Source organism: Megascapheus bottae, chromosome X (assembly GCF_031878675.1).
Source record: "Megascapheus bottae isolate mThoBot1 chromosome X, mThoBot2.hap1, whole genome shotgun sequence".
NCBI lineage: Eukaryota > Metazoa > Chordata > Mammalia > Rodentia > Geomyidae > Megascapheus > Megascapheus bottae.
This window is the reverse complement of record NC_143547.1, coordinates 71,791,247-71,809,313: the sequence shown is the minus strand read 5'-3', so window position 1 is coordinate 71,809,313 and position 18,067 is coordinate 71,791,247. Positions and strand designations below refer to the sequence as shown.

At 39.6% G+C, this 18,067-nt stretch overlaps 1 protein-coding gene across 2 annotated transcripts in view; it reads right to left on the bottom strand.

The window, feature by feature from the left end:
* Window positions 1–7,738: 7,738 nt before the first annotated feature.
* Mid2 (midline 2) overlaps window positions 7,739–18,067 on the bottom strand; it is a 96,001-nt gene continuing 85,672 nt past the window's right edge. For both annotated transcript variants that reach the window (XM_090326920.1, XM_090326921.1), the window contains exons 8-10: window positions 13,714–13,875; window positions 11,039–11,246; window positions 7,739–9,092 (exon numbers count right to left, since the gene is read on the bottom strand). In XM_090326920.1, coding sequence (XP_090183046.1) covers window positions 8,690–9,092; window positions 11,039–11,246; window positions 13,714–13,875 — 773 coding nt within the window. In that variant the 3' untranslated portion in view covers window positions 7,739–8,689. The remainder of the gene's footprint in view (window positions 9,093–11,038; window positions 11,247–13,713; window positions 13,876–18,067) is intronic.

Here is an 18,067-nt window from a genome sequence, read left to right as displayed (position 1 = left end):
AAGGAAAAATCAGTCCAAGTTGCATTTTCTGGGACTTCTAGCCAGCCAAAGAATTAGCAGATTCTTCTTTGTCTATTCAAGGCCAATCCCACAGAGAGTAGAATTTGCATTTATATTCCATTATTACTTTGTGTGTGCTCTGTTGCTAGAACTTGAACTGAGTGCCTAGCATTCAAACCTGGCTTTTCCTATCGAAATTGGTACCTTATACTTGAGCTACACCTCTACTTCTGGCTTTTTGCTGGTTAGGGATAAACATCTCACACATTTTTCTGTCTGAGCTGGCTTCAAACTGAAATTCTCAAATCTCAGTCTCCTAAGTAGATAGGATTATAGGTGTGAGCCAACTTTATCCCTTTATTTGAAACATTCCTCTTGGTTAAAAAAAGTTTCCAGGTGTGGGGGGAGTGAAATGGGGGAAAAAACGTAAGAAAGGGTATCCATGTGTGAGAAGTAATGCACCTACTATCTGGCCAATGTAACTGTAACTCCTCTATACATTACAATTAAAAAAGGTTTCCAGGGCTGGGAATGTGGCTTAGTAGCAGAGTGCTTGCCTTGTATGCATGAAGCCCTGGGTTCTATTCTTCAGTTACCATGTAAACAGAAAAGGTCAAAAGCGGTGCTGTGGCTCAAGTGATAGAGTGCTAGCCTTGAGCATTCTGCTCAGGGACAGTGCCCAGACCCTGAGTTCAAGCCCCGGACTGGCAAAGAAAAAGTTCTAAAAGCATTTTAACATGTTGCTGATCCTTCTAAAGCTGAAAATACAAAGGTCTCCATTCCTCATTCCCATACACTCTGCCATCCTTAGGTTAGATGCTGTTTGTAGAGGGTCTTTTTATTTTCAGAGAAGGAAGAGGCTGAGGAAGTATTTGGTAGACATGTATATTTTAGACTGTCCTTTAGTATATGCTAATAATTAATTTATTTATGTCTCCTAATTGTTTTCTTTGGAGGACTCTAGTCTTAACAGTGACAAGTGGTAGTTTGGTGAATGCTAGCCCTGTGGAACACTATGTCCTAAGATGTACTAGGATCAAGAATCCATACTAGGTCCTGGTAAGAGGTTCCACTGTTCTGTCTTTGGTAAATATTACTTTACTCACATACAAATAATTCATTGAGTTCAGAGACCTAAAAGTACTTGGGTAGGAGTGCGTGTGTGTGTGTGTGTGTGTGTGTGTCTGTGTGTGTGTGTGTGTGTGTGTGTGTGTGTGTGTGTGTGTGTGTGTGCCCTTTTTGGGCTGACTTTCAAATAGTGCTTTGCTTCTCATACAAGTGGCACCCGTGAGCCATAATCTGCCCACTTTAGGCTTCCTGTAGTTTCTGGGATTTCAGAAACACACACACACACACACGTACACGTACACGTACACATGCAGGTCCTGGGGCTGTTTCTTGGATGACCAAGACATACTAGTGATAACTATAATTTGCATATTTGCCCAATGGTTATAAAATTACTTTGATCCTTCCCTTTTGGAAATTCACTGAGGTGTCAATCTCTTTACCTGTCATACAAAGCACACTCCAATATACATATGAAATGCCTTTTTGGTCTCTGTTACTCCTCACATCTGTGCTTGAGACCCATCTCACTTCTACTTACTGGCTCAGCCTCACTGGGACTTCAAGGTCAACTCTATTCCTAGGCAGGTTTGTGTGTGAATAAATACTGTTTGCTATGTGTTGGTACCTTGCCTGGAGCTTTCCAAATATCACACTATACACTCAAAAACATATTGAAACCTTAGCTGAAAACAATAGCCTCATATTTGATATTTGTCCAGGCTACTAATAGTACCACTAAATCCCGGATAGGCCAAATTTTTTCCCGTTTTATTACTTAATCCTCTTGCCTTTGAGCTAGAACACCTTGGTCTAATCACTTGTTTCAGGTCACTTCTTTAATGGCTACTCCTAAGTGCCTTGATTCACTTCATGTTGCATAAGCCTGTCTGAGGGCAACAACTCAAATGCCAGCCGTCAGGGATCAGGATCTTGTAACTCTTTCAGGCCTGCTTCAGGTGTTCAACAGCAAGTCAACTCACTTGCTCAGCGGTCCTGCTCCAATGGATATCAATGGATATTATTTGTTCTTCTTTAATTTCTCCATTGTAGTCCAGTCCTTGAAAATGGCTATGTAGTTGGGATCAGTATATATTCATTTCTTTGGAATTTTGATTTTGTTCTGCTCCTTAAGTTTTCATGTCTGGATCTTGAGTTCCTCATCTGATAGATCTTCACTGCCCAAATTCTTACCCTATTATATAATTCGTATTCCCAATTCCAGTGATTCAGGGGCACCTTCCATTTAGTCCTCCCCCAACCAAATTCCAATGAGAGACAACCAAGAACTCATGAATACATATATATTTATTTAATTCATAATATAGCATTTTGGATAGGCTGGGATATTTAGAGAGGGATGAGACTGTATAATCCAGAGGTGCTCATATTTCTGTCACCAAGAGGGACACTATTGGTCCCGAGCTCCCAGTACCAACAAGCCTGGGGTAAAGCGTTTGATAAAAAATAGTTCAACAATAGTCTAATAAATATTCTAGCCAATAACAATAACACAGCATATGTCTGAAGCTGGCAGACCACACCATAAAAGGCAATTTTGTCTAACCTAATGGCAGTAAGTCTGGCCAACTTGAAATATGCAGCTAAACACAGCTCATTGGCTCTGAGGCTGCAATTGGCTTCAGGAGCTAGAAATACACGTGGGAGAGGTTCATTTCTACCTGCCTTATTTTCCATTCCTTAGAAGAAAGGGTTCAAATATCTGTTCGACTTTATCCAAAAGTCCATCTATGGATTGCTCCATCCAGGTAGTCATATATAAATATGTAAACCAAGGAAGCTTAGAAAATTTCCCTAAAATATTTTAGCTGAAAAGAATGCCTAAGTGATTTCACTGCGATCTGAATTTCACAAGGAGATTATATAATTAAAAACACAGCCAGATGCAGTTTGCTTACTTACAAGTAGCCAGACCCTCACTCAACATAGCATTTCAGATTTTTTCCATATTCTCAAAACACGCTTACATTTTTGTGCTTTCTTCAATAAGACATATACAAGTGGAAACAAGCATAAATTGTAGACAGAAAATGACTTTCTAGCAGAAAGAGTTGTGGAGAACAGAGTACACCAACATCAAAGATTATGAAGGCCCCATCCTTAAAGGGGTTAATTATAGGTCCCATTCCCTGTGTGCGGGTGAGTTCCACCAGAGGTAGTCAGTCAGTGACTTCTCTCCAGATCCCTGGCAAGGCTAAGGCTGTATGGAAGTCTTTAGTTTATTGAAGTAAATCTCTGGGACTCACCACACCTCTACTAAGTACTTTGTCACTACATTGTATTTTGGAAGCCACTTCTTTATTTGGCTCAGAAATTGGGAATTTAAAGTCAAATGTCATCACTTACCTCAAACCCTGTTTAACTTCCCAGTTTATGCAGGAGGCTTAATTCTGAGTCATTTTTTTCCTACAATCAAAAATTAAATCCACTTTCCAAGACCAAATTTTGGGGAAAAAATGAAATGTAATTGAAAAGAATGGTGTTACTAGTTCTGAAGACAAGTAATTCTCCACGATAATTGCCAAAAAAGGTTTTTAGGAGAACAATGCTCATTTTTATGTATGAGCTCTGGTTCATGTGCAAAATAGTATCAATATAGGCCAAATGGAGAAGCAACCAACATTTTCTGTCCAATACGAAATATCACTGTGGACATCAACATATAAGAGAGATTGATTTACTCATTTGTTCATTCATACATTCACTCACAAACATTAGCCAGGCAAGTACTGTGTTCCAGGCAATGTGCTAGGTATTAAAATACAACAACAACAACAATAATAAAAGACAAAATCCTTGCTCGCAACATATTCCCTGTGTAGTAGGGAAGGTAATCATTATACATCAAACTTCTTTGTGCATCAGAGTAACCTGAGGAGCTTGTCAAAATTATATGAATTTCCCTCCTATGTTTCTAGATGTCCAAATTAAACAGATCTAGACTGGGGTTCAATAATCAATTGTTGAAGCAAATGAATCAACAAAGGTGATTCTAACTGGTGTTCTGAGGATGGCAATTTGGAAAACACTGCTATGCAGTGTGATTATTGCTGAGAGAAAGCCATGCCTGGAGCACTCAGAGGAGCTCCAAAAAGGGACACCTAACCCATAACCAGGTTAGAAGCCAGGAGTAGATCTAGTTGAGAAAGGCAAAGGAGGATAGAAGGTAGGACAGGTAACATGCAAAGGTAAGGTGGATAAATTAACCTAAAAATTAACCTAAAACATTCTATTGACCCCTAATGATTATAGGAGCAGATGACTATTTATGTTAAACTAAACGCCAGGTTCTGTGCTAAACAGTTTATACATGCATCATTTTTTTTGTATGTTTGTGTGCTGGTCTTGGGGCTTGAACTTAAGGCTTGGGCACTGTCCTCTACTTCTTGAGCCATAGCTCCACTGCTGGCTTTTCAGTAGTTAATTGGAAATAAGAGTCTTATGGACTTTCCTGCCTGGGTTGACTTCAAAACACTGTTCTTGGTTCTCAGCCTCTGGAGTAGCTATGATTACTGGCTGGTGTTTTGCTGGATTATTTTAATTTCAAGGCTCTGAGCTTTCTATTACATCAAACTATCAGCGCTACAGAATCTTTTTTTTTAAATGTCATTTTAATTGGAAGTTTTTTGTTTTGCTTTGTTTTTTTTTTTGCCAGTCCTGGGCTTGAGCTCAGGGCCTGAGCACTGTCCTTGGACTTTCTCAAGGCTAGCGCTCTACCACTTGAGCCTCAGCACCACTTCTGGCTTTTTTCTATGTATGTGGTACCGTGGAATTGAACCCGGGTCTTCGTGCATGCTAGGCAAGCACTTTAACCACTAGGCCAAACTCCAGGCCTGAGCACTACAGAATCTTATCTATGCTCTACTTTCTTTTCTTTTCTTTTCTTTCTTTCTTTCTTTTTTTGTTCCAGGACTTGGGTCTTGAACTCAGGGCCATTTTTTCTTCAAGGCTAGTACTCTATCACTTGAGCCACAGCTCCACTTCCAATGTTTTTTTGAAAGTTAATTGGAGATAATAAGATATTGTATTCAGGGTCAGGAGCATAGCTTAGTGGTAGAGTGCTCCCCTAGCATGCATGAAGCTCTCAGTTCGATTTCTTGGTACCACATACCCAGAAAAAGCCAGAAACAGCACTGTGGCTTAAGAGCTAGCTAGTCTTGAGTAAAAAGTGTACAATGACAGTGAGTGCCTAGGCCCTGAGTGCAAGCCCCAGGACTGGCAAAAAAGATATTTTATTCATAAACTGCTTTGTTAAATGGCAACTCCTCTGTACATCTATGTTATTTGTGTGTGTGTGTGTGTGTGTGTGTGTGTGTGTGTGTGTGCCACTCTTTGGCTTGAGCTCAGGGCCTGAGCACTGTCCTTGGACTTTCTCAAGGCTAGAGCTCTACCACTTGAGCCTCAGCACCACTTCTGGCTTTTTTCTATGTATGCGGTACTGAGGAATCGAACCCAGGTCTTCCTGTATGCTAGGCAAGTACTCTACCACTAGGCCAAACTCCTGGCCCCTCTGTACAACTACTTTAAGAAAAGATTTTTTTAAAAGTCTCCAAGCTGGCCTTGAACCTCAATCTTCAGATCTCAACCTCCTGAGTAGGTAAGATTACAGACACAAGACACAAAGTCCAGGTCTCATTTCTTGATTCTTAGTTAAGTACACAAATTTTTTAAAGCCAAAAACTGACTACTATTATATATGTTTATCTGAGCCTTTCTTTGTACTCTGCGTTGGGCTAGGGATGTAGCTCAGTGGTTAACAACCATGCTTAGTGTGCATGAGGCCAAGGGTTTGGCCTCAGCACATACAACAATTTTTTTTCTCCTTTGTTTCTCCATCAGTGTTATTTTTCATGTTAGGTAAACAAACAATACATAACAACTATGTGGTAGGATTTATAAACTTTGTCTTTTTCTGCAAAATAGCAAGTCATTTGGCAGCAAAGACTATGCTTTACTTATTTATTTTCCCTATCCTTGGGCTTGAATTTAGATCCTGGGCATTGTCCTTGAGCTTCTTTTGCTCTACCACTTGAGCCACAGTGCCACTTCTGGCTTTTTTTGTGTATGTGGTACTGAGGAGTCACACCCAGAGCTTCATGCATGCTAACCAAGCACTCTAGCACTAAGGCACATTCCCGGCCCCATGACTATGTTGTATTAAGTAGATTGCCTGGCATCTAATAGTTTACTAAACAAATTAATGAAGAAGCATTTCAGCAAGCTGGTGGAAAGGAAAGATGGAGCGATTTGACATTGTAACAGCCCTTCTCTGGGAGAGAGGTTGCTGCAGTTTTCACTTCAGAATCCCACACCAGAAATACTTTCACAACTTCCAATGAGTAGATTCCTTATAGCACACTTAGCCACTGGAAGGGAAGAAGCTCTGGCTCACTGAAATCTCAAATCTTTGCAATGGAACTGATAAAAACCTAGATCAGGAAGCTCAATGCCTTCTATAACCCTAACTAGGGTTAGGATGTGATTTATGTCTGCATTTTTCATGAAGAAGTGGCTAAGTAAATGAGTTTCACAGACTATACTCGGCATTCTTCAGCACTTCAGAATGTTTTATGTGAAAGTACAAGTACATTTATATACGAATAATTGCACCTGAAGCAATCCATTATTAAAGATTGAATAAAGCCACTTTCTAAAGAAACCCCATTATGCAATTCTTTTAGCATAATTCTAGTAACTGATGTACTTGAGATTAATAATATATTTCCTCAAAACATCCTGTGATAGAATTTTGGTAGTGTGATTTAAACTCAAGGCCTGAGTACAGTCGCTTTCCTTTTTCATCTACCACTTGAGTCACAGCTCCACTCCCAGCTTTTTGGTAGTTAATTGGAGATAAGAATCTCATGGATTTTTTTTTCTGACTGGGCTGGCTTCAAATTATGATCTGAGGATCTGAGATCTCAGCCTCATGAGTAGCTAGGATTACAGGGGTGAGATACCGGTAACTGGTTGTGCTAGAATTTTTCTTAGATTTTAATTAAAATTTTATTGTCTTTAAATAATTGTCAAGAGGATTTGTATTTAACATGTGCATTTGTGTATCTAATGAATCCTAATCAGAATCATGTGTTCCATCATTTTCCTCCTACCATCTATCTCATCTCCATCTGTCTACTCAAGTTTCATAGTTCCATTTTCACATATGTGCATTGACTATTACATCGTATTTTCCCACCATTCCTCTTTCCATTCATCTGCCCCTCTCCTTATAGCTCCTAGAGCCCCTCAGTCAAGATACATTTCAGTTTCCTGGTATTCATTCCACTAAGCTGTTAATTGGTCAAAGTTTACACCATCGAATCTCACTCCTGGATATATATCATATTTTAGTCAGTTTGATCCTATATATGCATGTATATTTAACATATATGTGTTTACATATATGTTTATATTTTCGGTCTACCACCTGCATGTGAGAGAAAACATGTACTCTTGGTCTTTCTGAGCCTAATTTCACTCAACATGATTTCATATTCAAAGGCAACCAAATTCCCTGCAAATGATATACTTTTATTTTCCTGATGTATGACTAGCATTCTAGTGTCTAGTGTGTGTGTGTCACACACACACGCACACACACGCACACCGCACACACACATATGTATATATATATATATATATATCTACATATACATGTATCACATTTTCTTGGTCCATTCACCAGTTATAGTGCTTCTGGGCTATTTCCCTAACTTGGCTATTGTGAACAGAGTAGCAAAGAGCAAAGATATGCAGGTGTGCAACAGAATTTTAAGTAACATTAAGAGCCTCAATGAAACTGCCACACTTCTACCTAGATCAGCTTTCTATCTACCAACAGTATTTCTTTTGCAATTTTGTTCCCAGTTCTCTCTTAATCTAATCAAGAGCTCTTCTCATTTTCCATGCCCTGTTTATGCCTTGACTGTATGTGACAAGAAAGAGAAAAGGGAGGATGGATGGAGAGATGGCAAGAAATATTTATTTTGATGTTTCTTTGAGGAGATTAAAATAAATGAGCAAATCAAGAAATTAATTGTACATATATAATATATAAAACAACATTTATATATTATATACACACACATGATTTCCTTACAATAAACCCTCAATTGTAAGTTTTTTCATTCAAAGTGACATACAATATGCAATAATTTGATAGAATTATTACAAAATTCTATTTGGCCAAAGAGGCCAGTACTGGAAAGGCTGACCACCAGCCCCACTTCTGGCTAGCTAGCTCCTTGTTCAGAGTATCTTTGTATATTATTTACCTAGAGTTATTCTAATTCATTCTATTATCATTTGCACTCTAAAATCACTGGGAATTTTTAATTCTCCAGTGACAATGGAGGCATAGTCTAAGTTTCTTCTCCAGTGGCTGGAACCCAGACTACTCAGATAATTTGCTCTGAGAAACTCAATATATTAATTCAAATACAAGCTTTTGTGCACAAAAATTAAATCTACAATAACTAGCTCTTTTGGATGCTTCAAATAAACTTTACTTTGTGTCTCATATTATTGAGCACTAACCCACGTTTGAGAGGGAAAGAAGTGCTGAACTGGAGAGCCAGTGAATTCTCTGCTCTCTGGAAACTTAATGGCAAGCTTTCATCCCAGACACATAGGGAGATTCTTGAGGCCTGCAGTTGCATTCCTGCCGCTCAGGATAATCAATAAAATCGGGAGCAGGCAAGCCAGAAAGAATCATTAGGGACTTGTTCCAGATTGTGAATGTTGGACAAACTGGAAGAATAAAGGTCACATCAAAAGTATGAAGATGCAGAGAGTTAGCTGGGTCATAGAAAGACAGCATGTTGTTGTCATAGTCTAGGAGAACACCAAGACGCTTAAGCTGTGGGGGCACATCCACCAGCATTTCCTTGTTGTTGTGTCTCACCACGAAGTTACTATTACAGCGAGAGAAGACCCAGGAGGATGCATTCTTGCCAATCCATTCATTCTTTGGAGCTGACTTGTAGGCAATACCAATTGCATACCTGTGAGAAGTGAGAAAGACAGAGACATGGTTTATGAACGATCTGTTGTGCTTAACATTACACAGGATATATAAGAAATGGAACAAATTGCTTCTTCCTAAAATAGTTCAGACATATTTAATACCGTCATCACTAGAGCTTTAAATTGTAAGTAGAGTTGTATAATTATTTCCATCTCTTAGCCAGGTCTGTTTTCTTTTACCTCTCCTCTTCTGTCTTGTCCTGTCCTGTCCTCTCCTCGTCCTCTCTTCTGCTCTCCCCTCACAATCCTCCACTCCTCTTCCCTCTCCTCTCTTCTTTTCTTTCCTTTTTTTTGGCAGTATTAGGGGTTCATCTCATGGCCTCATACTTGATATACAGGCAGGTGTGATATCAGTGAGCCAGCCCTTTTTGGGCTGACTTTCAGATAGTGCTTTGCTTCTCATACAGGTGGCACCCTTGAGCTATGATCTGTCCACTTTAGGTTTCCTGTAGTTTCTGGGATTTCAGAAACACACACACACACACACACACACACACACACACACACACACACACACTACTATATCCAATTTCCTTCCATGGCGAGGGAATGTCACAGATATCTGCCCTGGCTGACCTGGAATGTTGATTTTCCCAGTCTCAGCCTCCCATATAATTTAGGATTACAGGTGTACGTTACTGTGCCCAGCTTTGGGTTAAGAAGGAATTGTGCTAACTTTTGTTTTTTGTTTTTTGCCAGTCCTGGGATTGAGCTCAGGGCCTGAGCACTGTCCTTGGACTTTCTCAAGGCTAGAGCTCTACTACTTGAGCTTCAGCACCATGTCTGGCTTTTTTCTATGTATGTGGTACCAAGGGATTGAACCCGGGTCTTCGTGCATGCTAGGCAAGCACTATACCACTAGGCCAAACTCCCGGCCCCGGAATTGTGCTAACTTTTACTGTCTATGCTTGCCTTGAACTGTAATCTTCCCATTCTCAGCCTCACAGATAGCTAGTATTAAAGGTGTGAGCCATGGGAATCCAGCTTATTTTTATTTTATTTAAGTGCTGGTAAATTCTTCTTTTCTTCTTTTTGGTAGAGTCGGACTGGGACTTGAACTGAAGGCCTTGCTCTTGTTAGACAGGTGTTCTTCCACTTGAGCTACAATCTCAGCCCTTTTTACTTTACTTATTTTTCAGATAGGGGTTTTATTTTATCCTAGGCTGACATCAGGTTCAATTGTCCTGGGTCAGCCTTAGATCACAATCCTCCTAACTATACCCTTCTCCCCCTCTCCCCCCTAGCTAGGATTACAAGTGTAAACCACTGTATCTGACTTGTTTGTTGAGATAAGTTCTCACAAACATTTTTCCCAGGTTGCCTGCCAACTGTTATCTTCCCAATCTCTAGCATCCTGGTAGCCAGCATTATAGGTATGAGCCACTATGCCTAGCAGGCAAAATCTTCTAGACTGTTTTTCATCATACACATTTTATCTTTGACTAGGGTTGTGCTATAGCTATAGAATCCAATCTCTGGGGAAACTAACAACAGAGGAGATAAGAGAAAAGAAAATTGAGATCTACTGCAATAGAGCAAAACCTTGATACATAAGGCAATATAGTATGAAGCTAATTGAAAGGACCTCCAGGATATTGAAACAAAAGCCATATAACGAATGATTGTTGTCCTTAATGTACTATGTTATTTCTCATCTCCTTTGCTGTCTCTTCGGTATCTCATATTGTTAGAGTATCTCACTTTGTTATCTGATATATTGAATTTATTTGTATTTGGTTATTTGAAATTGGATAGGGAAGGGGGGAAAACAAAGTGGGGGGTGGGGGGGGAGGGTAATGGGTACCAAGACATGTGAAAGGGTATCAATGTATGTGAATTAATGCACCTTCTATCTGGCAAATATCATGTAACCCTTTTAATAATTACAATAAAAAAAAGAAAAAGAAAATTGTGATCTACTTACCATGTTGAGGAACCCATGACCACCTCCCAATAGTGGCAGCCACTGTCAATGAATATATTTCCTGCTGCCCCATAACACCCTGTGCCACTAAACCTCTCTGGGGTATGGCTTTTCTTCAGAGAGCTTTCATCCTTCTCCATCTGCAATCCATCATTGGAAATCTTCAACTTCTTGTGAGTCATTTTGGGATCCAATTTAAAGGGCTGACCTGAAGAAGGTAAAAAGAGGAAATTTGATAAAGCATTGAAAAAATGGTCTTTTTAATCCTCCAGGAACAACAACAGCAGGGAGCTTTAAGAGGAAAATCATTTTGGAATGAGAGCAAGCTGGCTTCTGTTTAGATTATATAAAAGGAACAGGCCAGCAGACATAGTGTGTAAGAAAGTAAGGACAGAAGTCATTCACCAATTGCATGACCTCCATGGACTATTTCCTTTCTCATTAGGGGGAAAAGGTGGATTGTATACAAGAGTTGCCTGCCACCATATTTTTGCAAATTAAGTGAGATCGCTCATGTACTCAAATATGATTTGTAGTTTATTTCATTGGGTGTTTTTGGAGATTGAGTAGATTTTTTGGTCCATTTTTATTAGCATCAATTTTACTTGTAGAAGAGAGGAGAGGGTTTCATTTTGACATCTATATATACATATAATATACCTTGATCATACTTGCCCCCCTTCATCAGTTTCCCCATCCCTGCTCCTTTGAGTAGGTTCTAACGAGTGTTAGTGAGAGAAAGTGAGAGACACTGGTGAAGTTAACAGTATTTGGTGGCAGAGCAAAAGAAAAAAAAACCTTGAGGAATCAGTAACTTGATTTCTTTTTTTCCTTCTAATTTTTTTTTGCCAGTCCTGGGGTAAAGCTCAGGGCCTGGGCACTGTTCTTGGGCTTTCCCAAGGCTAGAGCTCCACCACTTGAGCCTCAGCACTTTTTTCTATGTATGTGGTACCAAGGAATCAAACCTGGGTCTTTGTGCATGCTAGGCAAACACTCTACCGCTAGGCCAAACTCCCGGCCCTGCCTTCTAAAATTTTGAATGCAAGCATATTAGAGTGACCACTGCCTCATCAATGGTAGACAAACATTTGTTGTATAGGCTCATTCACAATAGAGAGACTTAAACAATGAAGTATTGTTCCCTAATGACCACCAGTGGCTTCAACCTGTAGGAAGAGGTTCATTGTCCAAAGCCAGCCAAAGCAGGAAAATATGTGAAGCTCTTATCTCAAATTAACCAGCAAAAAGCCAGAAAAGGAATTGTGGCTCAAAGGGTACAGCACCAGTCTTGTGTAAAAAAGCTCAGGCCCAATGCCTGGGCCCTAATTTCAAGCCCCAGTACTGGCATGCAAAAAAAATGTTCCCTGAGGTCAGATATTGGAGAAGGCAATATTTGCATTATTATGGCAAATGCTTCTGTAATAGGCATTATTGGCCAACCTAACGCCTTTACATAATTTATCTCTCCCATTCAATCTCCTAACCTCCCTTCCTTATAAGGTAAGCTAATAAAATGGAAACAAATCACAGTAGCAGAAACTTTCCATTTTTCTGATAAAAGGAATACCAAATGTCATATCTTAAAAAGCAATGTAGCCGAGCATGGTGGCTCACACCTGTAATCCTAGCTACTCAGGAGGCTGAGAGCTGAGGACCAAGGTTCAAAGCCAGCCTGGGCACAAAAGGACCTGAGATTCTTATCTCCAATTAACTTCTTGAAAATGGGACATGGGGCTTGGCTCAAGGGTAGGATGGTAGCCTTGAGCTGAAGAGCTCAGGGAGAGTGCCCAGGCCCAGTGGTAGGGCAGTAGCCTTGAGCTGAAAAGCTCAGGGAGAATGCCAAGGCCCAAGTATAGGGCGGTGGCCTTGAGCTGAAAAGCTCAGCGACAGTGCTAAGGCTGAATTCAAGCCACATGACCCACAAAAAAAGCAATGTGATATGTGGAGATTATAGTGGTTATCTTGTGGCCATGTGTCAACAAGCAATGTACAAGGGAGGTGGAACCTGTGTCTTCTCTGCCATCACAGAGCTGCTTCACTAGTCCTCATTGCCTGCCTACAAACTTCCTACTACATGAGACAGAAGTGAAGTTATGTAAGTGGCACTTTCTGTTAATTTACAGTCAAAAACAGACAGAGGGCCGGGAGTTTGGGCTGGTGGTAGAGTGCTTGCGTAGCATGCACAAAGGCCTGGATTCAATTCCTTGGTACCACATACATAGAAAAAAAACAGAAGTGGTGCTGAGGCTCAAGTGGTAGAGCTCTAGCCTTGAGAAATCCCAAGAACAGTGCCCAGGCCCTGAGCTCAAGACCAGGACTGGCAAAATAAAACCCCAAAACAAAAACAAAAAAACAGATATAGTCCCTATTGCTAGATTATCACAAATAATGTTCTCACTCAATGGTCTCCCAAACCTGGTTGTAAAAATCACAGAAAACCTCATCATTAAAATCCTCCTATGTTATTCTGGGTTTTGGTTTTGTACACTCAACCCACACCCCTACCCACCCATGGACACCAACAAATACCTCATGTAAAATACAAAGCACAGCAGCAACACTCCTCTACCCAGTGCCACTGCCCTCAGGCACTGATGGTGTGCCAGCTCAGGATAAGGACCTCCCTGGTATGGAGCTTGAAGTAGGATTTTCTTGTTGGGATCACCACAACCTACTGTTTGTTTTTAGTCGAGTGGGTTCACTGTTCCGGCTGCCTGCTTGGTTTATGGCTTTAACAATGAAGATGTAGCGTGTCCCACTCTGGAGTCCATGTACTGTGTAATGGTTCTGTTTAATGTTGGGCACAATCATCCAACTATCCACTGAATTATACAGGCCTGTAAAGTGGGCAAAGACAAGGATATCCATTAACAAAAAGAAACTGAAGAAAAACACATTGAAATTCAGTCACAAGCTTCCCTCCCCAAAACAAATTTATTTTGCTTTGTTTTGAGTCTTAGAAGAGATATAATGAAATGAACCAGCGATTGTGAAACCATTATTTATTTTATCCCACAGAGCTAAGATTTTGCATGGCTCCTTGCTTCTAGCAATTGAATGAATGGTACTAAGCAGAAGTTACAGTATGTCTTCTTTGTGCCATATAATATAGAAATAGTCAGTACATCAAATCATAGAATGGTCACCCTTATGGAGTCTTTGCATCATTACCCCAATGTCCACTCCTCTGAGAGCCGAATCTGGCCTTGTAAGAGTGGAACAGTCCTGTGCAGAGCATAGAAACATGGAAATTCAGAGCAGAACAGGTACCTACATATCAAACTTCCCTCATCTTACAAATGGAAAACTAGACTAGAGGGAAGAGAAGTCCACAGAGTTGATGATGGTGCTGAGAGAACACTTCTATCTTTTAATCCTAGGCCAGTATTCTCTTTATGACACCACAATTCATGAGGTGATTGGAAAGCTTCCTTTGTTTCTGTATAAGGTAATAAGGGCTTATGGCTCTACTCCTCTACCTCATTGTTATCCTTAATTCCCACATTTTCTGGAACCCAACAGAATCAAGGTGATATAATACTGCACATTTTTACTCCTTTTTAGCTCTGATTCCCAATCTCTTCTGGGGTCAAATGATTCAGTAACACACTGTCAACTTGAACAATTTTCCTTCTCAAGTAGGAAAGGGATCAGACATCTAGGCTTCAGCTTTCCACTGCAAACATTGACTTAAAACAGAAGACACACATAACCAAAAGCATGTATTTGGGCAGTTTTCAGTAAAAGAGAGATGCACATATTAGACTGGATTATCTAGACAAATTTCTTTTGTTATCTGCTTCGTTGTTGTTATTTTTTTACACAACAGTCCTACCAACGGGGTGGAAAGGGAAAGGCAAGAAAAATGAGCAGTGGATTTTGTCACTTCCATGCATCTTTAATAAAAGACTAAGTGAAGGTGAAAATTGAAATAATGTGATGAGCGTTTTTCAAAAGGTTTAATGATTAAGTTGGAGAAGGTGGAATAAAAACTTAAATGAATACTAGAAGAAGTAGTATAATGGAAGGAGTGTTACAGAAAGAATAAGAATTAGTGGAGATGCTCAGTGATTTTTATCAACAAGTAAGGATAAAAGCTAGGAACAGTGTTTGAGATCTTACCTATCTATGTATCTATATACAGTATATCTCACAAATTGCACATGGAATTTTAATACAAAGAGGGAAATATGGTTTTCAAAATATCCTTCAAGCAATAAAAAGACAGATAAAGACAAATGAAGTTCACAATGAAGTAACAATACAATATGAGAAAAGAGGAGAGCAATTTCCATGAGCTGATATGGAATGATTTCCAGAACATATTAATTGAAAAAAAGCTAATTGCATGAGAGTATATATTATATGCAATAATTCTGGAAGAAAGGAAATGCAAAGAAAGTAAACTGTATTTGTTTAGATTTACAACAGAAAGGATAACCTAGGAAAGAATGAGGTTGGTTACCTACAGGGGATTAGAGTAGACAAAAAGGATTAAAAGCATTTGGGAGAGGACTGCTACAGATTGATGGTAGAGCACTGGCTTTACTAAGTGCAAGACCTTAGGTTCAATTCACAGCACTTCAAAAACAAAACAAAGACAACAAAAATATATGAGAGGGAAGAATGCTTGTCTTACTACACCTTTTCCATAATTTTCCCTTTAGGAATCTTGCTACATCCTTAAAAATTATATAAGACAGGCATGTCACACACATGCACACACACACGCACAAACGCACACGCACACACACGTAATGCTGGTCATTCATGAAGCAGAGGAGAGAGGATCTTGAGTTCTACACCAGCTGAAGCAAAATCACTGAGACCTTCTCTTAGAACATTAAAAACATTAAAAAGAAAACCACTCGGGTATACCTCAAGAGCTATTTATCTAGCATAAACATTAAATTCCAGGCCAGGAGTGTGGCCTAGTGGTAGAGTGCTTGCCTAGTATGCATGAAGCCCTGGGTTCGATTCCTCCGTACCACATACACTGAAAAAGCTAGAAGTGTGTCTGTGGCTCAACAATAGAGCTCTAGCCTTGAGAAAGCCCACTGACAGTGCCCAGGCCCTGAGTACAAGCCCCAGGAGTGGCAAAAAAATTAAATTAAAAAAATTGAAACAAAATCAACATATTCAAAATTCAAATTTAAAAATAAAATAAAATAAATAAAAATGGAAAGTTCTGAGTCTTTAATATCATTCTCCCACTTTAAAAAAATGGCAGACCTCCAGGCTGAGACAGATTAAGGACAAAACAAGCCTAGCACATTTTGTTAGGCTAGAAAGCAGTGAGTGTTCATGATGAGGAGAGCTACCTTGAAAGACTCCCCCTGACTAAATCTGGATGGATTAAACATAAAAATAAAGGCAGTAAAGAATTATAAACCATTGATAAAAGGGAATTGGGGAATTCATACGGATAAACAAAAAAATAAGGAGCAGGTTCTTACAGTAGGTTGACTGTAAACATGTAAATGTGAGAGGGAGTACTCAACTAGAAAAGCAATCATTTTATAATCATTATACTGAAGATTGGCAGGATGAGAATAATCAGTAATGCTAACACAAAGGTAGAGATGGGGTGAGATAGGTTTAATGAGGAAGCAGGATATTTTCAGGACCTTAAAGGATTACCAAACATACTGTTTATTAGTAGCAAACGGAAAATAGAAAATACACTATGAAGAAACCAGACAACATTTTTGACAAGGTGATCAGAATTAGCACTGACACAACAATGAAGCACAAGTAGACATCCTATGCCTCCAGATATGACACATGAAGGACAAATTGGTATTTTTTGTTGTTATTAGTCATAGGGCTTGAACTTCAGGCCTGGGCACTCTTCCTGAGCTCTTCAGCTCAAGGCTAGTACTCTACCAATTGAACTACAGTGCCACTTCAGTTTTCTGGTGGTTAACTGGAGATAAGAGTCTCATGGATCTTTGTGCCCAGGCTGGCTTTGAACCATGATCCTCAGATTTCAGCCTCCTATGAAGCTAGGATTATAGGCATGAACCACTTGTCAAATTGGTATCTTGAGTCTTCAAAAACATTTATGGCTAGTAAGTTTCCAATTATCTAAAACTTTCCTTCGGGTCTCTGCTTTCTGTGTGCATGTGTGTATGCATGCATTTGTGTGTGCGTGTGTGTGTGTGTGTGTGTGTGTGTGTGTGCGCGCGTGTGTGTGTCTGTGTGATGTCTAGCAAGAAAAAAATTTAGAAGGGACAGAGCAGTTACCTAAAATTATCTAGAGTACTGTCATGTGAAAGATGAATTAGACCTGCTAATGCAACAAAGAAAGCCAGACCTAGGATTAACTGGTAGCTGGAGCAATTAAGCTTGAATCTGATGGGCTAGGGATTCTATTCTTCTCTATCATTTTGTAGCTCTGTGACCCTGGGAAACTCACTAAACTTGAAATTCAGTGTCTTCATTTCTACTATAGAATCAATATCTATTTCATAAGTCTCAGTAAATATTCATGAGGACTAAATGAGATAATGTGTTTGTAAATGGTGAAGCATAGCCATATTTGAATTGTTAGTATTTACTAAGAAAAAGAATCCTCTTATAATGAATCACTGGCAATTATTAGTAGTATATAACCACCAATGGGCTGCTTTATTAAGAATGAGCATCCTCTTACTGGCAATGCTCAAGCAGACAGGGCTCATTTACTGCATTTATTGCACGTCTGGCAGAAGAGAAGATTAGACTAAATGATGCCTATGGTCCAGTTCAACTCTAAGACACTAAGATTTTTATCACTATTAATCACACTTGGGGATGTTCTTTACAAATGACTATATGGCCTTGAAAATGGAGGTGACAACCTTTTGATCATTGTCACTTCTTGGATTTATTCTCGGCTGTTGAGACAAAACTGCCTTCCTCCCATTAGGAGGAAGCACAGATACTGACTGGCTCTAGGACTTGCCAGAACTTACACAGAAAGTATGTGAATGAGGCTGTAGAGGTTGTGACTTTATTGTCTGAAAAAACAAAAACAAAAACAAAACA